The 24,807-nt window shown below is 49.3% G+C and overlaps 11 protein-coding genes across 11 annotated transcripts; 5 read left to right on the forward strand and 6 right to left on the reverse strand.

Annotated features, from left to right (window-relative positions):
• Positions 1-924: 924 nt before the first annotated feature.
• FMAN_10346 (putative emopamil-binding protein (phenylalkylamine Ca2+ antagonist binding protein)) lies at positions 925-1,815 on the reverse strand (the record flags this gene model as incomplete). Its single annotated transcript, XM_041821010.1, has 5 exons — positions 925-995; positions 1,045-1,279; positions 1,330-1,466; positions 1,523-1,549; positions 1,614-1,815. 5 exons carry the CDS (start codon positions 1,813-1,815, stop codon positions 925-927), a joined length of 672 nt encoding a protein of 223 aa, XP_041686834.1.
• A 480-nt stretch (positions 1,816-2,295) lies between these two features.
• Positions 2,296-3,420, reverse strand: FMAN_10347 (uncharacterized protein; the record flags this gene model as incomplete). The annotated part of the gene is made up of 1 exon (XM_041821012.1): positions 2,296-3,420. The coding sequence occupies one exon, from the start codon at positions 3,418-3,420 to the stop codon at positions 2,296-2,298; it is 1,125 nt and encodes a 374-aa protein (XP_041686835.1).
• A 470-nt stretch (positions 3,421-3,890) lies between these two features.
• Positions 3,891-4,520, reverse strand: FMAN_10348 (uncharacterized protein; the record flags this gene model as incomplete). The annotated part of the gene is made up of 1 exon (XM_041821013.1): positions 3,891-4,520. The coding sequence occupies one exon, from the start codon at positions 4,518-4,520 to the stop codon at positions 3,891-3,893; it is 630 nt and encodes a 209-aa protein (XP_041686836.1).
• A 923-nt stretch (positions 4,521-5,443) lies between these two features.
• On the reverse strand, positions 5,444-8,221 carry FMAN_10349 (putative MAPKK kinase; the record flags this gene model as incomplete). Its single annotated transcript, XM_041821014.1, has 2 exons — positions 5,444-7,753; positions 7,814-8,221. 2 exons carry the CDS (start codon positions 8,219-8,221, stop codon positions 5,444-5,446), a joined length of 2,718 nt encoding a protein of 905 aa, XP_041686837.1.
• A 3,106-nt stretch (positions 8,222-11,327) lies between these two features.
• FMAN_10350 (uncharacterized protein) lies at positions 11,328-12,812 on the reverse strand (the record flags this gene model as incomplete). Its single annotated transcript, XM_041821015.1, has 1 exon — positions 11,328-12,812. The coding sequence occupies one exon, from the start codon at positions 12,810-12,812 to the stop codon at positions 11,328-11,330; it is 1,485 nt and encodes a 494-aa protein (XP_041686838.1).
• An 843-nt stretch (positions 12,813-13,655) lies between these two features.
• On the forward strand, positions 13,656-15,132 carry FMAN_10351 (uncharacterized protein; the record flags this gene model as incomplete). The annotated part of the gene is made up of 3 exons (XM_041821016.1): positions 13,656-14,402; positions 14,453-14,647; positions 14,701-15,132. 3 exons carry the CDS (start codon positions 13,656-13,658, stop codon positions 15,130-15,132), a joined length of 1,374 nt encoding a protein of 457 aa, XP_041686839.1.
• Positions 15,133-15,916: 784 nt separating this feature from the next.
• Positions 15,917-17,215, forward strand: FMAN_10352 (uncharacterized protein; the record flags this gene model as incomplete). The annotated part of the gene is made up of 2 exons (XM_041821017.1): positions 15,917-16,109; positions 16,164-17,215. 2 exons carry the CDS (start codon positions 15,917-15,919, stop codon positions 17,213-17,215), a joined length of 1,245 nt encoding a protein of 414 aa, XP_041686840.1.
• A 349-nt stretch (positions 17,216-17,564) lies between these two features.
• On the forward strand, positions 17,565-18,140 carry FMAN_10353 (uncharacterized protein; the record flags this gene model as incomplete). Its single annotated transcript, XM_041821018.1, has 1 exon — positions 17,565-18,140. The coding sequence occupies one exon, from the start codon at positions 17,565-17,567 to the stop codon at positions 18,138-18,140; it is 576 nt and encodes a 191-aa protein (XP_041686841.1).
• A 1,336-nt stretch (positions 18,141-19,476) lies between these two features.
• FMAN_10354 (uncharacterized protein) lies at positions 19,477-20,603 on the forward strand (the record flags this gene model as incomplete). The annotated part of the gene is made up of 3 exons (XM_041821019.1): positions 19,477-19,539; positions 19,614-19,674; positions 19,732-20,603. 3 exons carry the CDS (start codon positions 19,477-19,479, stop codon positions 20,601-20,603), a joined length of 996 nt encoding a protein of 331 aa, XP_041686842.1.
• A 1,165-nt stretch (positions 20,604-21,768) lies between these two features.
• On the forward strand, positions 21,769-23,204 carry FMAN_10355 (uncharacterized protein; the record flags this gene model as incomplete). Its single annotated transcript, XM_041821020.1, has 4 exons — positions 21,769-21,831; positions 21,934-22,116; positions 22,408-22,935; positions 23,067-23,204. 4 exons carry the CDS (start codon positions 21,769-21,771, stop codon positions 23,202-23,204), a joined length of 912 nt encoding a protein of 303 aa, XP_041686843.1.
• Positions 23,205-23,692: 488 nt separating this feature from the next.
• FMAN_10356 (uncharacterized protein) lies at positions 23,693-24,527 on the reverse strand (the record flags this gene model as incomplete). Its single annotated transcript, XM_041821021.1, has 2 exons — positions 23,693-24,274; positions 24,336-24,527. 2 exons carry the CDS (start codon positions 24,525-24,527, stop codon positions 23,693-23,695), a joined length of 774 nt encoding a protein of 257 aa, XP_041686844.1.
• Positions 24,528-24,807: the final 280 nt, after the last annotated feature.

The raw sequence follows: 24,807 nt of genomic DNA on the forward strand, positions 1-24,807 counted from the left end.
TGATGATGATGATGATGATGATGATGATGGACAAATGAATATCAAACATGGCCAGTAGATTTGAGAACAGCTCATCTCTGTAGTGGCTGACCATATTCTTCACCGACTGGATATCATGCACGCATATGCATATAGCGTCCAGCCCATCGGGATGCCGTGTTACTGTCACTTGGCATAGCCTATAGGCAACCGCCTCTAAAGAGAATCCTGAAGCAGTTCGCCAATGTCGATAGCCTCATGGCATGTCATGTCACGAACTGGAGAGGACGGCATGGAAGCAAGGGTGTCAACAGACCAAGTGACTGGTTCAAAAAGGCCCACCACAGAATAAGCCTTGAAGAGGAGTTGAGGCCCCCGATAAGTGCTTGTGCTGTCGGCGCGGCTCACAACGTTCGGGATCCGACAGCACGGTAAGAGCGGTTATGGAAGTGAGGCGAGACGGGATATGGGTCTCGCTACGGAGTAGACTGGTTATAATTTGCAGACGGGGACAAGGGTGAAGCAGGGTGGGAGGCAAAGTCCTGGCGGTGTAGAGAAGACCTTGTCTGGGCGAGGTTTGAGTGGAAAGGAACTGTGAGAGGAGAATAGAATTTGGTGATTATGAAACAGTACACCACATTGATGTCACCTTAGCCGTGACAAGGCGTGCTAGCTTTACACAACGAGTACAATTGAAGCCTTGCTTGTTAGCTTGTCTTGACGATGTGTAAGAACCGTATAGGGGGCGGCTCCAACTAACACAATGCATTTCTCGGTCTACACAGCCAACTGTACTGCATAGCACTGTACTGTAGTATCAGCCCATGACTTGATTCTAGAGCAGTCTGCTGTATGCTGTGTTGTTTCACTACTTTTATCTACCACAGGTGACCTTTCACCTGAAACCTGTGACAGCATCAACCTGTACTCCACGCCCTATATCCATCACTCCCTCTTCCTCTCTTCCAAGGCTGCAAACGCCCTGGAAACCTGCAGCCAACTATCTCGCAGCAGCACTACATCCTCAAGTTAGCCCGAGTGCTTGAAGTTAGCAGTCTAGCTCACCGATAGGTACAATGGCCCAAGGGAGGTTGAAGCCAACATAGTAGATCCAAAAGTACACAGTCTCCGGGCGGCTGTACGCCACGCCGTGCACTCTCGACTCATTCCAGTTGGTCAGGTAATATAACGCAACACCGTACACATGGGCAGTACAGACGACGACCTGCACGATGTGGCGACTGTGCCAATCCCTAAGTATACCTACCACGGCGAGGAATGAGAGGGGTCCCCAGGCGAGCTGTTGAGGCTGTGTAAGCCAGTGAAGCGAAAGAAGCATGCCCAACTTACACATGTGATGGTCTCTACGCTCACGGTGAAGATGTCGTGGGTCAGGTAGCGGGAGTCTGATAGAGTGTATTCCTTCCACAGCTGGGCGAAGAGGGTCGACATGCCAGGGAGTTGATAGCGGTAGACAAGATAGTATCCTTGACAAGTAAGCAAGCATCCTGGCGTTGTGACGGGGTCAATCTCTTTGTCTCACCTTCAAAGGTGATATGCAAGAAACAGCCTGCCATCACTCCCAGTTAGTCTTTTCGTCTTCTGCTTTTGTACAAGTGCATGGCTTGACTTACACAGCGCAAACCAAGCAGCAGCAAACCTATCGATGGGCCGTACAGGCTTTGCAGTACGTGTCGTTTGCCAAAGTGTGAGGCCAATCACAGCGCCAACGATTGCACCAAAGGTCACTATCAACTCTGCCACTGGTGTGCTGTTGGGGAGATATCCTGGGATAACGGCGTCAACCGGAAAGTATGGATGTTCAAGGTCAGCCATTATTGTGCAACTTTCTGACAATCTATTATGATCATCATCATCATCAGCAGATAGAAGAGTCGACTCGACGAGCAGGACTTATTAGAGACCCAAGAACTTCGAGTCCTAGAAAGGGTAAACTCAATGGACTTGTGTAATCAGAATAGGTACTAGGTATTGAATAGTCAGGCACACGGCAGTTGTTTTGGTGATGGTTTAATTAACCCCTTGCTCATCACGTGATGGCATCAACCACTTGCAACTTCACCATGTCTCTTCTCTGGAACATATGAATACATATTCATGTAGTTACGAGGTAGTATCAATCGAGATATTGGAGCATCGTATTTCTAACTGCCGGAGTCGGGCGACATTTCATGTGTTTCGACTCATCCAAATCCCACCTGAACCCTTGCAAAAGCCGGCCAACCCCAATATCCCTCCCTAATTGTGACGACAATAATGCACAGAAACTTGTGAGCAACACATTCAATCAAGTTCTCAGTAGTATATATCCCCCTTCATGAGTATCCTGGCCGTCCGTAAGAGTTGCGCAGACTCAATATACCCATCTCGAATGACAGTCCCAATGTCAACTTTGCCACTCGGATGCCCAATACAAACCGTCTCCTTTGACTGGCCCCCTATCAGATCTGACGCAAGTGTTCCTTTGAGTTGAGAAGCAGCCCCGAGGCAGAGCGCTAGAGTCAACGGCACAGCCTTGTGTGCCTGGCCCATCGACAAAGCAAGGCATCTGATATCAATGTCTGGCGAACCACTCGAGGGGAACAAAAGGACAATTTTGGGAACACTCTCCGTGTTGGGATCGAGGCCCATGAGAATAGCACCGGCTCGACGTATCTCTCCAAGCTTTTTCTTGAGTTCGGGGTTTGACTCGACGATAGCTGGCGTGAGAGACAGGTGATCAGCAAGTCCCAAGCTTTCAGTACTGATAAAAACACCAGGATTGCCCACGTCAACCAGAGATGCCTTGATCTTGGTTCCGTCCTGCAGCTGGAGGACATCCACGGGGTTTCCAGTCGGAAGAGCTTTACCGGTCTTTGCACCAGCAGGATCAATGAAGCTCATGATGATCTTGGAGCCTGTCCCTGGGACCCCGTCCATGACATAATCTCCCTGGTGCGTATACTTGAGAGTTTCGCCCTCAACTCGGAACTTTGAACTCATGACCTTATTAGTATTGGTATTCAAGAACCGCACGGTGGCCCACTGCAATCCATTCTCATCCTGCTCAACAGTCTTCGCCTGAGCCGACAGCAGCCCACTATCCCACGCTGCAGGGCCAACCAAAGACGACATGTTACCGCAATTCCCAGCCATATCGAGGCTCCCGTCGCGTATTCCAACTTGCACAAATGTGAAATCCACATCCACGTCTTCTCTCGAAGGTGGTCCAAGGATGACGATCTTTGAGGTCGACGAGATGCCCGAGCCCATGCCATTGAGCTGGCGTCCGTAGGGATCGGGCGAGCCCATTGCTGAAGGGAGTATCTTATGCCATTGAGATTCTGGAGGAAGATCTCTACGGTGGATGACGAGACCGTTTGATGTTCCACCACGCGCAAACCATGCAGGGAAGCTTGGGGCTGGTGTTGAGGTAGTCATCAGGCGGGTTTGGGAGAGCCTAACTGAATGGATGATGTGCCGTGATAATTGTTTGCAAGACGCCATGATAGTCGCCGTATTCCAGCCGAATAAATCCATAAAAGTTGTTTATACAAGTCGAGAGGATGTTATATAGAGGTTCAAGCTGCCCGGGTATAGCTCGGAGGTCCGAGACCAGAACTAGGTAGAGGAGGGAGAGACGCTGAATGTTTAGTGGTTCATACGCTGTAATCTCACCAGTCACTTCATCTACCTTTTGCTTCAACTTGGACTTCTAAAAGATCGTCAGAGCCAAAAGACGGTGCTGCCCTGGCCCCAGCGTATATCTATCTGACTGCACCAACTAGATTTGCTCTGACATAAAGGTAAAGATGGCAAAAGGGAAGCAAGACAACTTATCAGCCAACAAACATGGATCCTCGGAGAATAGACCAATCTCAATCCCAATCCCAATGTCGCCGTGATATCTATCAGTCCTTCTCAGTCCAGAATCTCCTCATGACCCGATCCGCATAGTCCTCGTCCATCCCCCAATTCTCAACAGCATCCTCGATTCCATCCTCCATACGCTCGATATACTCCTCTTGAGGCACGTCCTCCTCAACCCTCATCTCATCAACATACACCAAGGCTCTCAGCGTCTCGTCCTCTTCCTTGTTCGCATTCGCCCACTTGACATCCACCTGGAACTTCTGGTATGCCGATGGAACCCCTTCATATCTGTCGAGGCTCTCTTCGTCCTCTGCCGGAACAAGGTACAGCAGCCCAAAAACACCCTCCTCGGGCCTGTGCTGCTCCTTGCCCTTGCCCTTGCCCTTGCCCTTTGTGCTCAGCTGGCGGTTGTCTTCAGCTTCTGGCGTCTCATCGTCATCTGAATCGATAGGGAGCTGCACGACGTTGGCATAGCCGCGCTCGTTGATGATCCATCTCCAGCCCTTGAGATATGCGAGGCCAACGGGTGTGGAGTATGGGCAGCGCCTACGCATCTGCTCAGTCGAGAGGTTTGATCCGTATGCAAAGTAGAGAACCTCTGAGATATTCTCCTGCATGAGCGTCATGGTGCTGTCCTGCGAAGGTTGGCTGTCGCCCTGAGAGCTCATGGTTGCTCTGGTCGTTGGTTGGCTTATATAGCCCCTAACTAAGCCAGTGTGTTAGTCGAGACTGAGCATGCATATCCGTATGCTATCGTCCAGCAGTTTTCAACGTACCAATAATAAAAGTGGATGTTCGGCGTAGACTCAGAAAATCAGCGTGAGCTCACGAGATGTCGGCGTGAACTTGTGTCGTCCTCGACTTTCTTGTATGATGAATGGCAGACAACTGAATCGCCTCCCGTCTGGGCGGCCTGACGCATCGAGGCAAACGGGACTTTCGACTGACGGTTGTGGGTTGTGTGTGTGAATAGGCAGCAAGGCGCTTCAAGCCTCCGCCTCGCACCATCTACTACCAAGAAAATCTATGCATTTCGAGTTCACTACAAAGAATTCGAGCGAGCAAATCAAGTCACGTCCGTGAAAATTGGAACTTTGGTACAATCCCTTGTCTTTGTCTTTGTCACAATCCTCGGGCTGTCTTGTCTCTTGGAATTCTTTAGTCTCTTTTGACTCATATTACTACTAACTCAGGTACATACGTTCGTTCATCTTCTCATCTATCAAACTCCTTGTCCCGCGTCTAAAGAGAAAATGCTGCCTTTCATCCATCCCAATCCTGATGCAATCCTCTAGTTCAGGTAAATTAAATCAGAGCGAACGTGGTATCGCCAATCATTCATCACGCATACGCCGCACAGGCATCATCTTCTTTGCAAGTTAAAAACACATTCTGCTTCTCTCAGGCCTTGTTTGGGATTACCACTCCACTCCGTTCCTACTCATGATTTGAGCAAATCCTCCAAATTCAACCCCTTCAATAAATAAATAGCCTTGCAGCTTCCGTATCCCACCAATAGCAACATTGAGCACTTCGTAATTCGTTCAGCTTTGGACCCCCAATGGAGCCTGATAACCCGCCCGTATCACAATTAGGTGATTGGGATCAGGAAGGGGCTGAGTATCAGCTGGTCCGCACTAGGTCGTAGGTTGTGGTCAATTTCAAAGGTTTGCGCAAGGAACTCTTTGGCTGCCTCGCTCGCATGTTCAGGGATTGTAGGAGCCGCCTTTCCGCCCCCAATCTTGAAGATAGCCTGGAGCTGACTGCAGTCGGGGAAAGGGTGACTACCAGTCATCATCTCCACCACCAAACATCCAAGCGACCAGATGTCTGCTTTGCGGGTATACGATGTTTGCTTCACAACTTCAGGCGCCATCCAGAAAACGGATCCTTGTAGTGACGGGCGGTGCTTATTGTTGTTGGCGCCGTTTAGAATATTGGAGGCCTCCAGCTTCTTTGAAATACCGAAATCAGAAATCTTGATGGTTCCCTTGTTGTCCACCAGGATGTTGGCTCCCTTGATGTCGCGATGGATAATGTCTCGGTTGTGTAGGTATGAAAGGCCAGTCAGAATCTGCCGAACAAAACTGCGAACCAGCGGCTCTGGAAGAGCACCGTATGAGTTGAGTATCGTCTGAACTGATCCACCAGGCACATACTCGAGGAAAATATTGAGATAATCAGCCGAAGAACTGCAACCAAGATATTGCACAATATTAGGATGTCGAAGATCGCGAAGAAGGCTTATTTCTCGCTTGAGGGCTTCGATCATGCCCTTCTTGCGTGTGTCGCCCTGGCTGTTGGCTCCAGGAGCAGGTGTCTCGACCTGCTTCACAGCGAGAAGCTCTCCAGTAACGGCATGGAGGGCCAGGTACACACTGCCGAACGAACCTTGGCCGATAAGCGCACCCTTCATCCATTTGTCGTCGCCCCAAGACTCTCCAGCCAGGAAGCTTTGTAGCTCCTCGTCCACGTCGTCGCCATCATTGGTCAATGCTTGGCGAAGCTCCTGGAATGATCCGGAGCCCGTTGAGTTGTCACCATCATAGTAGCTTGTGGCCGTGGTGTTGCCCTCAGGGTCAGTGACACTCAGAGCAGCCGAGTCAGAGCCACTCTCAGTAAAAGAGACATAAGACTTGCGATTGGGCTCGAGGGAAGACTCCTCTTGAAGGGTGTCAAGAACCGATGATGTTACTGAATCCCGGTTGTAGGCATTCTGGGGAACGCGAATGTGAGAGTCCCGAGACTTCACCTTGGCAAGCTGAGAGTTGGCATTAAGCCAAGAATCAGCAATGGTTGGGATGGGAGGCGCATCCTGAATACTGGAGGCAAAGCTGAGGCTGCTAGCAACGCTGAGCCGGCTGTTGACCTTGCTCAAGCGAGTTGACCGTCGCATGGAAAGTCGGGCTGTGCGGTCAATGTCTTCTCTGGTGTGGTCAGGGAAGTACGAGGTGAGATCAGAAGCAATCAACTCGCTGGGAGGTCGAAGACCGCCAAACTGTCGCAGGGCTCCGACACGTCGAGCCGGCCGCGATTCGATCTCTGACGGAGGGCGCTCCAGATCCTTGGCTGCGTTATGTAGATTTCGTTCCCGGTCCTGGTAAGATATTGGCGACAATGGGGACTGCAGTTGATCGTTCCATTTCTCCCCAAGCATCTTCTGCACCTTAAGTTGACTACGCTTGTCCACTGTTTCCAGAGCACGGGCGTGTTTCTGTTGTTCTTCTTCCATGGCAATGGCAGCAGCGCGCTGCAGTTCCGCCTCCCCTGGTTCGCCTGCTGGAACCCTCCGTAATATCAATCGATTTCGTTCCGGCCGTCGTTGGTCCTTGATAATGCGCCAAAGTTCCGTATCGCCCAGTCGTCGGCACTGGCCTGGATCAGGATCGATGCCAGCCAAAACCCAGAAACAGTAATTTCTTTCGTGATCCTCACGCAGAGCGAACTTTCGAAGAGTCACCCGCATCACCTCCTCGCAAGTACTACACGCGGAAATCTTGACAACCTTCGTAACGCCGCCAGTTGATATAACGCGAATAACTTCTTGACCCTGTGGTAAGGCAGCCATCAGTGAACCGTCCATACTGGAGTTATTCCTGGTATGGGTCGTTACCAGACGGTTTGCCGGAAGATCCGGGTTGGTAATGACAATCCTTTGGCCTTGAGCATTTGCAGGGCTTGTGACATATGTCTTCCCTCGGGCCCTTAGGTTCCGCAGATCGGTACCAGGGAGAGGGGAGTTTGGTCTCGAGGAATTAATGCCATTATCTAAAGCACCGTGCAAATCCATTTGCCTTGAAAACCGTTTGTTGGAAGCAGATGTCGGAACACCTCGAGACGTGTGCATTCTTGGCGAGTCATGGGGTGCAGTGATGTGAATATCGAGTCCGCCAAATGAATCCTAGACACGAACGGTCAGTCTGAGAGCCCAGCAACTATAGCCATCGCTGATGTGGCCTACCCGATTTCGTTTCTTCTCGTTGGCATATGCCCGGGTTCTCAGCTTTTTGATGCTAAGGAAAAGGCGGACGCGATCGCCGACCTTCTCAACACCCATTTCTTTAAGCACATCTTTATCCATTTCCAGGAGATTCTCGCCGTTGATGTGATTTTTCCGGAAGATCTTTTCATACTCGCCGCACTTTACAGATCGCAGGTATTCGCAGACTTGCTCTTCGTCCCAGTTCTTGACGGATTCAGCGGGGTCGCTCTCGTTGAATTCGGATTCTGTCGGGCTGCCATAAGCACCTGAAGGGGTAATCGTGGGAGCTCTTCTGGGAGGGGCCATTGTGGGTTGAGAAGGAACAGGAGTGAGAGACGAAGCACCCAAGCCGGCGGGAAACGACGCTTTCGAAGCTAGCATGGCCATGCTGAATACGCAGCCAAGAGTGTTTGCAAGTGGTGTGATTCAAGTTATGGCTCGTCGTCAAATGGCGGCGCCTGAGACACCAAAACGAGGTGGGATACCCAGACCCAGCTGAGTCGATCGATGTTCGCTCACCCGATGGTGATTGGGGTATGTGCGAAGTGGCGGAGGATGGGATATAGAGCCAATGGAAGCTCTATTCTGTATTATTAGTAACGCGGAGCCAAACAAGGAGAAACTGCGATCAACGCGAAGCACTTCATAAAGAAATGAAGAAGAGTATAGAGAGATCCAGGTCCGAGTCCAGATCCAGCAAAGCTGAAGCTGAGCTTTTGGTGGTGAGGTGAGGTTTGGAGGAGAAAGAGTGACGATGGGCGGACAATGGTGAGGTGGAATACAAATTATTAGCCAAAGAGGCCAGGCCCGAGGGGGAATGGAACGGTTTGGCAGCTCGGGTGCAGGGGAATGGAGAATGAGCAGGGGACTGGCGGTGGTTGCGGCGAATGTACCACCAAGACAGCGGGTACTTTGAGCTAGAACATTTTAGTGCGCATTGGTAGTGCCTATCAGCAGCATCAGCCAGGTATCTACAAGACCTACAGGTACCTCCGTAGACGGTGAAGTGGTGCTTCATTACCTTAGTAGCCTGGTTCAGGTTTGGGGGGGGGATGGGCTTGGCCAGTTCTGAAGCGTCAGATGTGGCCCCTGTAGGCTAATAATCACGCTGTGATGGATGGAAGACTCACGAATCAATAGACGCCGGATGGTTGGATGAGCTGCTGACTCGCTAATGTGAAGGACCTGAAGAGTTGCCCGACAACATGTTACATACAGGGAGCAATTGTTGATGCTACGAATGACCCGAGAGTCGAGTAAAACTCCACCGTGAACAATACGTATGCACAAAGAGGTCAACACGAAGCGATCCCCGGAATCAGACCAGACCAGACCAGATGGAAGGGATGATGGGATGGGCGATCTGATCGCGCGGCGTCGTTACAGAGTTCCAGAGGGAAAAAGAGCTCCACATGCCACGCTGATCGTGACGAAAAGACAAGGGCAGAGCCGCCGCTAAAATCTCGAGTGCATAGAAGATGGAATTCTGGTCACCTTCATGCACAAGAGATGAGGCTAGGGCTTTTGCTGACCATGGTTGCGCGCGAGCGAGTTTCAAGTATGTTCTACAGTCTCCGCCCACGAAACATGTCGTGCCAGCTCTTCCAAAGATAGATGGACGGACGATATGAATTAGCGCCATGACGAGAATCATCACAACTTGAAACCGAAGCACAAAAACGGGCAGCGACAGATATTGTGTCTTTGAGTGTAACTCACCGTCACCAAAATACACAACCTCCTACTTGGCTTGCTGATTCGTGGAGCGTCGGAGCATGAAACAAAGTGAGCCTAGACCCTGGCAGCTGGGATCGAGGCGCCTGTAAATTGTCTTGATAGGCCGGTTGCTGGTCCTTGATGAAACAGACCGTGTTTCGACCAGGGCCACTCGGATGACGCCGTCTGAGTTAAAAGAGCGCATTTCTCTCCGCTGTGCCATACTGTGCCTTGCTGTCCAGTTGTTTTCCCGCTGGTTGTGAAGCTTGATGCAGGGAAATAACAACAGCGTGTTGCTAGTTTCCCCCAATGCGTTCGAGAAACAACTGAGGAATAAAAAAATGTCCGTGAACGAGCTATTGAATTGTAGTGGTTGATTGTCCTGAAATGGGTGACTTGCTTCTTCCCATCTTGCATAAGAATGGTAAGTTAGCCGTAACTTAATTGCTTACCACGTGCTTACCGACCTCTCAGAGGAATGGAGGGCTGTCAGGCCATGTCCACAATCGCATCACCTATCAAGCTATCAGTGATCGTGAACTTCTAATTTCGGCATCGTTTGTTCCTTGTTATCTTTGATGAGTCCCTCGTGTTATCCGGGGTATGCATTGCGCATGTAGTATAGCTTCAGAACTTTAATTCTTATATCCATCCTTTGCAGTGACCACATTGCTTCGGTCAATACCACTGATTAGGCGCCTTACCCCCCTGGATGGAAATCTACGCTTCGGCTAAGCTCGCTGCAGACCATTGTCTGTAGGGAGTAAATCCATAGTATGGTCATCAAACGAGCTCCGTCATCGTAACTGGCCTCGTAATCCGTGCCTACTTTCTACGCTTGGACTCTCTGTTGATCGGAAAGTGGGCGATCTGATATCAGAACCCACGCACTCCTCTGAGCTTTGTCCTATATGTGCCAACAATATGATAGGGGCATCTCAAAGTCTGGGTCCTCACGAGTCAATGCGACGTATAGGGTCCAAGGTTATAAGGAGGTTGTCAAGGATTATCAGGCGCACATGGATATTAATTGTCGCCCGGCCCTACGATCCGATCGATTTGTTTGCAATGCTTGTATGTATCATTGGATACTATCAGTATCACCGCCGGTTTACCTCCCTGTGGGTCCTATGCACAAGCATCGATGATATAATTAGCATTGAGAACCAGCATATCATCATCTCCTTCATATCACCTCCGGCATATCCATCTTTACCAGTATCGCGAACATTGAAGGGGGTCCTTCAATATACGGTGCGTTTGCAGTTGGACGAAACGGTCAATGCATAGATCCAAGGGAGGTACTGCGTAAGAGAATTAAGACTCGTAACTGAAATGATAAAAAGACTCAGGTAAATTTAATAGGAGTTAAGTTGGTATGGGATAGCTTAGTAGAGCCTTAGACCAACTATTCTTGGTATCGTAATTAGAGATAAGAAGTCTCTCATCTGTTGGACTGGTCATCACGAGAAGGATAACTATCAGCTATGGCCTATCAATCCCATCACCCCTTGAAGCTGAACTGTTCATTCTCAAATATATCTCACTGTTCTAATACGCTCGGTATAGAACATCATAGGCAAAAATGAAGCTTGTACCAGGAATGCGATGTCCTTTTAGACTATTAAAGGGGAGGCAGGCCGATTTGAGACCTCTTTTCTAAATAGCAAGAATACTCATATAAACTTATATTAGTCTTGGTGGACCTTCAGACTGCTTGTTTTTGGTGTCCAAGCTTAGGGTCAGAGGTTATCTTGCCAGAGCAGATCTTCAAAGATTATTCTACCACGGCCCACAGTCTCCGAGTGATATTGCCCCTGGCAGGCGGTGGTCTTTCTGCAGCCAGTACTTCATCCATCCCTTCATACATATCAACATCTTCAGGATTTCTAACCCATCTATCTCCCCCATGATACAGTCGGTGGCCAAAGTAGATCAGCAGAAACGCAGGAATGCCGATGTAAGCCGTGAAAAAATCACCCACCGACCATTGTGAAGGAAAGAAAACAGTGAATCCGTTGATGAGCAAAAGAATCATGGACACAATGACTCCCAAGTACATGCCCCATGGCTGGAGACGAGAGCGATATGGGGACTCCAACTTATGATGAGTGATGGCTTTGCGGTATCTCACGTAAATTATACCACAGCAGATCCAACTAATATAGCCCGAGGTATTGGTGAGATTGATTAGCCAGTTGAAGACCGTCAGACTACTATTTGACAGGCTGAGGTAAGCTAGGCATCCAAGGGAGGCAGTGATCAAGACTGCATAATATGGAAGGCCATATCTATTGCATCTCTTGAATATCGCAGGTGCATTTCCGGCCTTTGCAAGTGAATAAAGATTTCGAGAGGCAGAGTAGAGGAATGCGTTCGCAGCCGTGATCGCTGAAAGGAGGATCAGTGCATTGGAGATGCTATCCAGGACAGGGATGCCGGCGTTCTTGATGGCGATGATGAAAGGAGAGCGCGCAGTCCCAGGTGCTGTAAGCCGGGGATCATTTGATGCGCAGACTACACCAATCCCGAGGACGGAGGGCATGAAAAGAACGATCAGCCGCCAAATGTATCGTCGAGCGGCTCGGGGGAGGTTATAGCGTGGCGATTGCATCTCGCCCGCTGTCACAATGAGCTGTTCAGGAGCCAAGACGAATGCAAATGATGCCAGAACAAAAGACTGAAGCAGTGCAACAAGTCGTCCGGCATCGCCCTCCACGATATGAGTGTTCACTGGACCAGGGTTTTTCCAATATCGAAAGTAGAGAGCATCTCTGTCAGGACCTCCCCCGAAGAACAACACAATTGAGAGAAAGATGAGGCCTAAGATGAGGAGAACTTTCATCCCTGCGCTCCAAAACTCACACTCTCCAAAGACTCCGACAGGGAAGAGGTTAACAATGACTATGATAACATATATGATGGTGATCCACACAGCGCCATTAACCGCAGTTCCCCAATAGTTGATGAGAAGTGTAGAAGCGACGAATTCGTAGGGGATCAAGATGCCAAGAGAGTACCAGTAGAGATATCCCATTGCAAAGCCCATGCTGCGAGACACATATTTGTGTCCGTAGTAGGCCATAGTGCCTCCTGGAACAGGGAGATAAGTTGCAACCTCGGTAATTCCAGTGACGATGCAGTAAATCAGTATAGACAGGACTCCATACGAAATCAGGAGGGACAGAGGACCGCCAATGCGAAGAACCTGGGCGGTTCCTAGGAACAGTGAAGTTCCAATAGCACCCCCTTTGGCTATCATCTGAGAGTGCCGAGGCTTGAAGCCACGGTGTGTATCTTCGTTTCTTTCGGGGTCGGAGCTACCATTTCGAATGGTTTCAACTTCACCAAGATGACTTGGGGACTTTTCTTGCTCATCCCTGGCTTTGAGAGAATGGGGCCCCGGACTCGTGAGGATAGACTCTGGCATGGCTGGAATGAATATTGATGCACCAGCGAGACAAGGTTGAATAGAGATTTAAGGAGAGAATAGGAATGTCTTGAAAGACGTGAAAGACGTGAAAAGGGGATTCTTGTTGCTCATTTTTATATTAAACAAGAACACCCATACTACTAACTACCACACAAGTCACCACAAGCGGCCATGGCATGTAAGCAGGGCACCTTGGCCATTAGAAAGTTTTAATGCACTAATAAAACTACTACGTACTGAGGTAGGTATCTTCATGGATAACATGAGGCAGGCCAAGCCGATAGCGAAAGGTGTTCCTCACCTCGGTTTGGTAGTCTTCACTTACACGGACGGCTAGCAATTTGCCTATCGCCCGTATATGGAGGCGCGAGGCTTTCAACGCGGAGAAGTGTGGAGAAACCCTGTCTATCAGTAGTTGATGGTCTGGGCCTTTCCACGCCGTTGGCGCCGCTATGAAGCTCATCCGGCGCCAACGGCGGGATTTCATGAGGGGGGTTCATGAGAGATAAGTTCGGGATTGGTACGGAGGCTCTGACAAAGTCGCCTAAGTATCGTAGATATCGAGTAAGACTGAAAGATAGTTGGTGATACGTCGAATATATCTAGCTAGCCTAGGTCTCAAAGATTCAGATCTGGCATCTGGTAACAGACCATAAACATCAACTATCCACGATGGCTCACCCTTTTGTCTCCAACTCAAACATTCTCCATCGTTCATTCGCTCGTCAACCTGAAAGAGTCGTTTCTGCCTCAGGTGTATCTCTCTCTCTTGAGTCTGGTCGTGAAATCCTTGATGCTTCAGCCGGACCAGCCGTATCATGTCTTGGCTTTGGACGTCCAGAGATTGCTGAAGTGGTCGCGAACCAGATGAACCAGCTTCCTTATCTCTACTCTGGCGCACGTTTCACTTGCGACGTGAACGAGGAGCTTGCGTCGATGCTTCTACAAGGGCAACCCGGTGGCCTGTCCAAGGCCATATTCGTCAACTCTGGAAGCGAAGCCACCGATGCTGCTATCAAGCTCGCAACACAATACTGGCATGAGCGAGGAATGCCCCAGAAACACCATGTCATCGCAAGAAAACAGAGCTACCATGGAAACACGATTGGAGCACTCTGCGTTTCTGGCCACAAATCTCGAAGGGCCATGTACCGCCACTGGCTCTCTCATAATGTCAGCTTCGTTGACCCCTGCTTCGCTTATAGGCTGAAGGGAAACGAATCCGACCAAGATTATGTCAAGCGACTGGCAGATCAACTTGAGGCAGAGATTCTCCGTATTGGACCCGAGAACGTTTCTGCATTTGTGGCTGAGACTGTCAGTGGAACTACTCTAGGTTGCCTTCCTGCTGTACCTGGATACTTTAAAGCTGTTCGAGAGATTTGCGACAGACATGATGTCCTCTTGATCTTGGATGAGGTGAGTTAATACATATTGCCCCGATGAACATAGTGTCTAATACATCTTAGATCATGTGCGGTATGGGGAAAACAGGCACTATGCATGCTTGGGAACAGGAGGCCATTTCAGGGCCTGATATTCAGATGATAGGCAAAGCTCTTGGTGGGGGGTTTGTTCCCCTGTCTGGCGTGTTGCTTCGCAATAAGATATTCGACGCCCTCGCAGACGGATCTCAGGGATTGGCACATGGGCACACATTCCAGGTAACCTTTATATGACAAGAAGTTCACATGGAACTGGCTGACATTCTCAATAGGCTCACCCGGTCGCTTGCGCTGCAGCTCTCGAGGCTCAACGCATCATTCGTGATGAAGATCTTCTCACTAACGTCCGAGAAATGGGTAAGGTCTTGGAGAGGCTCCTGAGAACAAATCTTGGACATATGGAATATGTCGGCGATATCCGTGGGCGTGGTCTTTTTTGGGCCGTTGAGTTCGTTCAGGATCGTGGCACCAAAACACCCTTCCCAGCAGATATGAGACTGTGTCACCAGATCGTGGACAAGGCGTTTGATCTGGGCTTGAATATTTTGGGAAACCTGGGTGAAACTGGAGATATGCATGTTGATCATGTCATAATGTCTCCCCCATATGTGGTAACTGAGTCTGAACTGGGACGGATGGTCGGCATTCTACAGGAATCTATTCAGACTGTAATGTCTGAGGTTATTGATATTCAAGGGGCGTGACTCTAGGCATGCTTCAAAATAGATAGTTCTAAGTGCCGATGTCCTTTCAGGTACCGTACTGTACAAGTAAATGGCTGTCAGTCTGTCTAAGCTCCATAAGCCCTAGCCTTTTGAGAAAAGACATCGGTGCGGCCCATGGCTACAGTTAGCAACTCCAATCAATCTTGCAGTATTACAACATCTTTACTTGTGTCTGCTCCTTTCTGACTCGCCGTTTATAAGTTGTTCGATATCTGCAACGATCTACCCCAGGATTAGGTTCCCCGCACAGCCCCACGTTACCGGATATCCATCTTCAGATTAGCCTCTCCCGCCCATAGCGCCGTGCATGAGTGTCGTTGATAACGGGATGTGGCCCGAAACTTTCAATCTTCAAACATTCCTCTCTGATTTTTTTCTTCTTCTTTATATCACCGCCCATAGCGCTCTTGGTCATTTCAAAGCTCATTCGGGCCCCTATGAGAGTAGAACGGGATCGAGATTCTGAGTCCCATGAACGGATCACTTAGAACCCCACCTTCGGCTTCAACCCGGAGAGGTGGCTATACTCGACAGAAGCGTGGATGTCTAACATGTCGTCAACGGTATGTCGAGGGCCTCATGCATCAGTTAGGTCGCTACTGGTATACTAATCAATCCCAGAAAGAAGAAATGTGATCAGTTTTACCCTATCTGCAGTCACTGTTTGCGTCTCAACCTAGTATGCAAGCGTGAGCCTCCACGCTCAGTGCTATCGTCACCTGGGGCCGCAACGGGAGGTTCTGAAGCGACCGAGACAAGAGTTATGAGAACTCCGAGCGTAGACCAGCAAATCAAAGAGGCCACGCAACTATGTCAACCTCTTGGACTATCGCTGGAACCTGGTGACGCCGACTCGAAAGACCTTGTGGGAAGCAGACGAGTGATGCTGCGTTACTACACCGTGACTCTTGCGTTTCTACTGACTACGAATCTCGAAAACAACTGTTTTCTCTCTGGTATGTGCACTGAACACTAGGCATCTAGATAACTTCATCAGCTTACCTGAAAAGTTATTCTTCCCATGGCGTTCGAGTGCCCTGCCCTGATGTATGCCGTCTCAGCATGGGCTTCTTCCCACTTAGCATTACGCGACGGGAAGTTCAGAGCGGATTCACTAAGGCACCGCGGACATGCTTTGGCTCAGCTTCAAAAGTCAATGAAGCAGAGTGAGCTGTCAACTGAGATGTGCCTTGCTGTGACCATGGTCCTCTGTTCTATGGAGTCAATATCCGAGGCTACCGATGCCTGGTATCCTCACTTGAAAGGCGCTGCTGCTGCATTAGCTTGGCAGACAGAGGATTCTCTCGCGGTGGTAGATCCGAAGCAAGCTGTTCAGGCTACTTTTGAGGGGAGGTGGCTTCTCCGCAATTTCGCCTATCACGACATCATGATGAGTGTCTCGATGGACTGTCGTCCATTAATAAGGGGGTTCTACTGGAACTCAGAGGATGACACACTTGCAGATCCCTACTTTGGATTTGCGTCGCGGATACTCTATCTCATCTCCGAGACCAGCATTCTGAATGCCGACTTCGCAGAAGCAGAACTGGGATCACAGACCGGCGATCATAGTTTTGCCGAACGCTCACACAAGATAGAAAGTGAGCTCCAGAGTTGGGTTTGCCCTGCGGGCCACGATGGTTCACCGCTAGCGCTGCTTGGTGAAGCCTACCGCAACGCGGCGCTCATTCATCTTTACCGAACCCTTTCTCGCTACATTAAAAGCTATTCTAGCATTCTGAAAGCGAAGCTGAAGGCTTGTGTAGAGTCGATATGTAAGCTTAGCAGACAAGTGTCAGAGGGCTGCCTCGTGGAATGCACCCTCCTTTTCCCCCTTTTCATGGCGGGAGGAGAAGCCCATGAGGCAAGTGAGATAGTAATCATTAGAGAGAAGCTTGGCGAGATGATCAAGTGGCGGAAATTCCGAAACGTTGAAGTATGTCTCGATGTTCTTGATGAGGTATGGCGGCGAAGAATGGATGGATCAAGGAGGAAAGACCAAGATAAGGTGGACTGGCCAGATGTGGTGAAGCAACGGGGCTGGAAGCTTTCCATTTCGTAATTGCGAAGTTCCGAATACCGAGAAAAGGCTTCTCCTCCTTCTCACGTTGAATACAAATTCATTGCCGGGAGATATGTCAGCGACATACGGCCTTCATTCAATTAAGCTCCACCCACGATCTGGGGCCGCCGTTGGCGCCAGATTTTGCGCCATGCGGCTTCAAGACTTGCACTCTTATCACCTCACTACCTCTGCTGCATTAGAATCTACATATAAGATACATAGCATTCAATGTGTTGACCGCCTGGTGGTAAAGGGTTATAAAACACCAGCCTGTCTCTAAGCTTCCCTCACCAGTACAAACTAACTCTCCCTTCTCATACCCAACGAAATCTTATCAGTCACCAAGATGGCTACTACAACGGAAATTGTCACCACGATAGCAAATACCTCGAAGAAAGAGGAGCTCAAAGAACGTGCGGATCAAACTGCTGTTCCATATCGAGGTCCCCGTCTTCCCGCTGTTCCTGATGACCTCGTCGTTCCAGGAATCTTCGACTCTGAATGTGACGAGCGTCTCTGGGTCCCACAAGCACCAGACGTTTGGTTCCGACCTCTCCTTCTCTCCGTTTCTGGCGGCTACTTTGTCAACATTCTTCGAGTCCGGAGATCTGGTATCCTCTCGCGTCATCGCCACGCTGGTTGCGTGCACGCAACAGTTCTCAAGGGCCGCTGGCATTATCTAGAACATCCGTGGTGGGCAACAGAGGGCAGTTATGCCTTTGAACCCCCTGGAGACATTCATACCCTCGAGGTTCCGGAGGACGTGAAGGAGATGGTGACCATGTTTCATGTCACGGGAGCTTATATCTATGTTGACCCTGATGGCAATCCTGTTGGCGTGGAAGATGTTTTTAGCAAGTTGGGGCACGAAAGCACTATGAAGCTGTTGGACTCGGGGCAAGCTTTGCAGATCAATTTGTGAGATGAAAGAACAGTTGAGAAATAGTGAATAGTTTTCAATACAACCGGTTCCGTTCGATTATGACTGGCCCAAGGTTTTGTTATGTCCTGTGTTGCACTATCAGCCTGCTGCATGGTTTAAATCGATAGCACATCACAGGAAGAATGCTGGGCTTTCATCGTGCCTTTCTTTGTTACGCCCTTTTAAATAGTTACATCTAATGTGTTTAAGAGTAGATTATTTAGTTCAAGGCGTTATAAAATTTATAATTAAGTAGCTTACAGGTATTCTTTCTCTTGAGTACTAGATCAAGAGAAGACAGCCCCTTAACCTCTAGATTAGCCCAGGAGCCTACTAAGTTACCTATTTGGAAGTTACCTTTAAGTCTTATGTAACTCACCTAAGTCTTTTCCTTACTTATGATACCCTTCTATATGTGTTTGTGTATGGTATTATGTATTTCCTTTGTTACCCTAGGTCAAGTCAATTCAAACAACCGCCTTAGAAAAGCAGAGCTCATAGGAGACGATTTCAATACTCACAACTATCAATCAGACCTTTCATATGTATCGCCATCCTTCATTAGATCCAAGTCTTAGGTTTTTTGCCATTCTCCAGGGTAGTCTCTTGTAAGGTGAAAAGAGGCAGCGATGTCGGCTTGTGTCCCTGTACCCCCCGATACTCCAATCATAAATGAGAAAAGAGAAACGCCATGGCTTAACATTTTCGCTCCTTTATTTTCTCACCTCCATGAGAATACCGGGCTCTGTTATTTGTATAAGTTTTATACGAGGCATGGTCTCGTTTCACAGGACTTTGATTATTTTATTCTCTTACCAAGCCATAACCAACATTTTCTCGTAGAGGCCATTCCAACCCCGCATGAACAAGTGGCTCACTATCTCAAACCCCGTATTTGACCGCCTAAAAAATGTTAGTGCCGTATTAGTTACCCTGCAACTTTTCATTACACAACCGGGAGGCAATTCATTCTTCCCCCACGATCACGACATTAGCACGACATCGCCAACGCCTTCTTTGGTGTTCAATTGGGTCAAAGACAGGCAAAAGGTAAATTCGAAGACACCCATAGACGAGATAGGACGGAATGGCACACGAGAAGTTTCGTCACTGAGCCAATTGACTGCGTCTCATCCCAATTCCCACAGCTTGGTGACAGCCTCATCCTCAAGCAAGACACTGCAGCACTACATTCTCAGAGACCTAACCATTCTTGGTGTACGAACAACCCTAAGAGTCGGAGCTGAAAGTGTAGTCACGCTGCACCCCAATTCCGTTTGACGCCGCATCAAAAAATCTCAGTTGATCCGGTGACAACGATCATAACCAAGGAATCATGGCCAGCCAACACAAACCTGTTGTCAGCTTCCTCGGCCCAGTGGCCTCATACACCCATCAGGTAAAGCCTATCCTATAGTTGTGCTCTATAGCGACGACCGCATGACACTAGCCCTGACTGACCTCGCTTCATAGGCTGTCCGTCAGGCCTTTTCTGAGTCAACATGGGAATTCTCCCCTGCAGTTACTATTGACGGTACGTTCTAGTCAATGCACCGCAGTCGGGATGTCCGTACTGACTTTCCTGGCAAAGACGTATTTGACCAGGTCCAAAGTGGCCAGGTCCAAGCTGGTGTTGTGCCGTTTGAGAACTCCACCAATGGTTCTGTGAGCTTCACTTTGGACAACCTGGCTGACAGAACGAACCATTATCCGGATATCACTGTCGATGGCGAGACATACGTGGACGTTCACCATTGCCTTGTTGGTCACAAGAGCCCTGTGCCAGCTGTCGAAGACATTACTGAAGGGTCCGGTACTTGCACCCCGACAGCGACAGACCCGTCACCTTCAAAACCACGGTCCAGGCCCCTGGCGAGCCTCAAGCACATTCAACGCTTATATTCGCACCCCCAAGCATTTGGCCAATGCACCGCTTTCATCTCCACATATCTCAAGGGTGTCGAAATTTTCGAAGTCAGCTCAACTAGCAAGGCAGCTGAAATTGTCAGTAAGGACACAACGGGTACCTGGGCCGCCATCTCAAGCGAGCTTGCTGCTAAACTTCATGGTCTCGATTTTCTGGGAAAATCGATAGAGGACAGAGAGGATAACACGACCCGTTTCTTCGTGATTGGGAAGAATGCTGCAGGCCCGAAGGACCTTGTACAAACCAAAAAGGCTGTTGCCGAGAAGGGAAGCAAGTCGTTGGTCTCTTTCACAGTACCCCACACATCGCCTGGAGCTTTGGCAGATGTGTTGAGCTGCTTCCGAACATTCGACATCAACTTGACCAGCATCAACACTCTACCAAGCCTCGTGAAACCCTTCCAGTACATTTTCTTCATTGAATTTGAAGGTCACAAGTATGTCGATCCTGAGGGCCGGGTCAAGGGGGCGCTAGAAAAAATCAGTCGTGTGGCCGAGAGTTGGAGGTGGCTTGGAAGCTGGGAGAGATACATATAACTTTAACAAAAGCAACAAACGAATTATTCACCAGTTCTATGATATACGTGCATTCAATCTGAAGACTAGCAACACCTGACTTATTGCATACACGCGATGCAAAAAGCGACGAACTCCCCGCGGAAACAGAGCAGTTGCTCTAGAAGCTCTGGAGAACTCCCCGTGAGTCCAGTGGGGCTAATTGCGTGCTCTCTAAGTGTCGCCCTGGCAGGTTTTTCTTTAGCAGGGCCTGGGCGCATTGAAGATCATACTGTATTTTCTGTACCACCACCTGGCCGTTCCACGTCAAAGACAAATGCTTTTGTAGACGGACCATCGGTCGCTTATCAACGTCTCGCTCTTAGGTACCTCAGATGGATACACTCATGTATGCTTGCACAAGACCAGCACCACGATGTCCTCTTGTGCAGGGTGGCACACATCCATGGAAAAAGAGACGCCTCCCCCACTACCCGGGATACGCGAACATGTTTGCCAACGCTGAGTTTACGCTATCAAATCCGTTTCAGGCACTTGCAGGACACAACTCACAGCAACGGAAAAAGACATGCGTTTTTTGAGATTCACAGGATTGGCCTGGATCAGGCTTTGACCCAGCCGCGTGGGGCAGGTCGGAGGAATTGACCCTTGGGAAAGCCTTGCAAAGTCATTAAGGACAGGGATTAAAAAAAACGAAGGGCCCGATAAAGCCCTGGGGGACTGTGGGATGGGCTCAAAAAGCATCAATGAGGAGCGAGAAAACTCGGATACTTGAGAGATATCTCGTCCTAGTTGCCCCAGCGGAGACCACTATCGACCAACATGACGTACACGCCGTATGCGCAACACTCAGAGGGAGACCACTAAGGGTCGTTCATGGGCCACACGCCCAGGTTCAAGGTGGGAAGTTCTAACCAGGTTGGTAATAGCCTACGGACCATCGCTACAACAATTACCATCGGGCGATGGTCCGGAAGCTCTCCAGCAAACTCTGTGAGTACTCAGGTACCTACCTGCCTACTGGGCGCTGGGCGTCTCGAATACCTTTTAATGGCTTGGTCTGCTGTTTCTTGTCCAAGAAGATTTGCTCTTCTCCTCACCCTTTCTGCTCTTCCTCCAGCTTGATGTTGCAGCGACAACACTTAACTGCTATATCTCCCTTTTACTCTTGGTTCTTTATCCCAAAATGGCGCTCCGCCCTATCTTTACTGCTACGCACCCACGTGCGTGCTCTACGGCCTTTGAGCGGGTATGTTGAGCCCCCGAGATCCCAAGATCATGCCGTCTCCCCAGTGTTGAAATTGTCATGATTGCGCTCTCTGCCATAATGCTAAGTCTGGTTATTTAATAGGTCTTCATGGCCCGCCGCGATATCCTAGAGAGCGTTCACGAACCCTTTGGAGATGCCTTCTACTATGGTCCTGAGATCCTCAGTGATCGTTTCAGAAACGACACTGCCACTCGTGAGGAGAGTGGTTTCTCGCAAAAGACCTACAAAGACGTCCTCAACGAGGTCATGGATGCGGGTAAAGATGTTAGTATATTCTCCCCTCCATTCTCCTCATGGTTCATGCGATCGCCCGAACTCCCCGAACTCCCCGTCACTCCTCCCCGCCTTCTCGAATGAGGGGAACTGCAAGCCAAACAAGAAACATGTGCCACGGCCAAGTTTTTTTTATCTGCAGCAGACACTCGATTGACACATGATGGTCATGAATGTGCTTATCAATGTTACATGTCGTATCCTTATCATTCTATCGCCATTGGCGGGAACCCGCGCCATGAGAGACTCATCAAACTGATGCAATGTACTAACACCTCCCAGGGCAAGCGAATCTTCATCAAGGACATGGCCTACTACCTCATGGCCCCAGACAGCAAGCCTACCAAGGTTGCACCGTCTCTGGGAGAGGAAGAGCCTGGCAACCCAACTGTTTTGCCACTAGAGGTCCTGAAGCAATTCCAATTCACCTTCCTCATCCGCCACCCTCGCCGAGCTATCCCCTCATACTACCGTTGCACGGTGCCGCCTCTGGACGAAGTCACTGGTTTTTATGACTTCATGCCCAATGAGGCCGGTTACAGGGAGCTCGTGCGTTTCTTTGATTTCCTGATCAAGGAGAACATCGTCGACAAGGACAACCTCGTTGTTATCGACGCTGATGATCTTCTCGATAATCCCGAGAAGACCATTCGTCTCTACTGCGAGAAGACGGGCATTGACTTCAAGCCCGAGATGCTCGAGTGGAATGACGAAGATTGCAACTATGCGACCATTGCCTTCCAGAAATGGAATGGCTGGCACAATGATGCTATCAAGAGCTCGGCTCTGAGGCCCCGTACTCATCACCAGGTACGTCAAAACGATTTCTTATAATCGCCCCTTTCCCATTATCCCTCCACCTGTTGGTCTGCAACAACATCCACTGTTCGTTCGCGCTTCTTGTGGTAGGGTGAAAAAAAGGCTGACATTGCTAACTAAAGAAGACGATGACCACCGAGTCAGAAGATAAGGAATGGACCGCCAAGTATGGTCCTGAGGCACAAAAGGTTATCCGCAAGACGGTCGAGGACAACGTAGCTGATTACGAGTACCTGAAGCAGTTTGCGCTACCTATCTAACTTAATTAGCTATGTGCTCGCTCTGCTTTTTCAGGGGTTGCTTTCTCTCTCTCTCTACGGTTTGGACCTGTTCTGGCGTTTCCGCCCTCTGTCAGATTGGACTTTTGCACCTGGTGACGAACCGGGGTAATGAATGATTTATGACTGTTTGGATTTGGTTGATAGTGATAGTACAGCTATTATGGTACAGCGAATTTGGCACCACGCCACCCGATGAATATATACATGCTCCTTCATCTACAAACGTTTCCCAACTGTCTGCGGGATGTCATTTTAAAGTATCCAGACACTCGATGACACACCTTTCCATATTGTCCAACCCGATGGAGTCCAAAATAACACATTTTGTACAATGGAGGTAGAACACGTACAATAATGACTGAAGTAGGAAGGCCTGGATGTTCGTAGAAGATTCAATCGCCAGCCCAACCAACTTTTATGCCATCTCCCGAGGCTTTTTGTTCATTTTAATCCTCTCTTCGGGTTCTTCATTCAGCCACTGGCTCCGGTGCCTTCTCCCCCTCCTTTTTCTTCTCGGGCTCGTTCGAAATGTAGCTCGGCTTTTCGAACAGACCATGTGTAACGTTTTCAGACCATTTCTGGGCGTACTCTCTGTCCTGGTCGTTTGCCCAGCTTACCTTGACATCCAAAAGCTTCTTCTCAATACCCTCGGCATCTTCCGATAGAACGATTTTGTTACCGCGGCCAGCGCCGCTCAGAACAGACGCTATGTCGGCAACGGAGTTTGGCTTCTGGGCGTTGAGAGCAATACCGCGCTCCTCTCTGGTTCGGATGGGGCGATGGTTCATGTTCCCCTTCTCCTTCTGCTGGGCCACTCGCTTGCGGTCGGCTTCACTGAACTCTTCGGGGTTCTTATATCGGAAATCGTCGTCCCATGCTACCTCGTGCAGGTGCTTCAACTCGCGCAATTTTTGGAAGACAGATCGACCGACGGAGCCTTGCCCGGCGGGGAAGGAGATGTGTGCGAAGGGAGACCAGTAGTCTTTTCGAAGCTTGGCGGGTTTTGTCTTTTTACCATTGAATGGAAGTTGCTTAAGATCGTGGAAACCCTACGACATCAAGTTAGCACATCTATGCAGCTTATGACGAACTTTATATAATTGAACTCACGTTTAGCGTCTTATCAAAGCTGTAAATAATTTGGTTCGTTCTTCTGTGACCGAATACCCAGATATCCTCCCCATGTCCCTCAGGTGGAGGGAATCCTCTGCCATCCTTCTTCTTGCCGAAATGGCCGTATCGCACCCATATCCGTACGTAGCTGGGCAATTGGCCCAGTCGAGATGTCGGTGCCTTGTTCATGGTCGCCCACTGTGAAGTTGAGGTGGCCTTGGTACTGGAGACTGATGGGAAAAAATGCCAGTATCGCCGGTTCAATCACGGACGAGCGTAGGGTCACGTGAGATTGGAAGAATGATTTGGTCGATTTCTATTTTGGGGCTGTTTTAATCTACGATCATTTTAACTTTTCAGTCAAACTATCAAACCTGGCTGCTATCATCCATCCTTTGTGTTTAGGCTTTGTGGTATCAAAAGACTCTCACGCCATTGAGATCTTTGTCTTTCTGGCCGTTTCACCTGG

Source organism: Fusarium mangiferae (assembly GCF_900044065.1).
Source record: "Fusarium mangiferae strain MRC7560 genome assembly, contig: FMAN_scaffold011, whole genome shotgun sequence".
Lineage (NCBI taxonomy): Eukaryota > Fungi > Ascomycota > Sordariomycetes > Hypocreales > Nectriaceae > Fusarium > Fusarium mangiferae.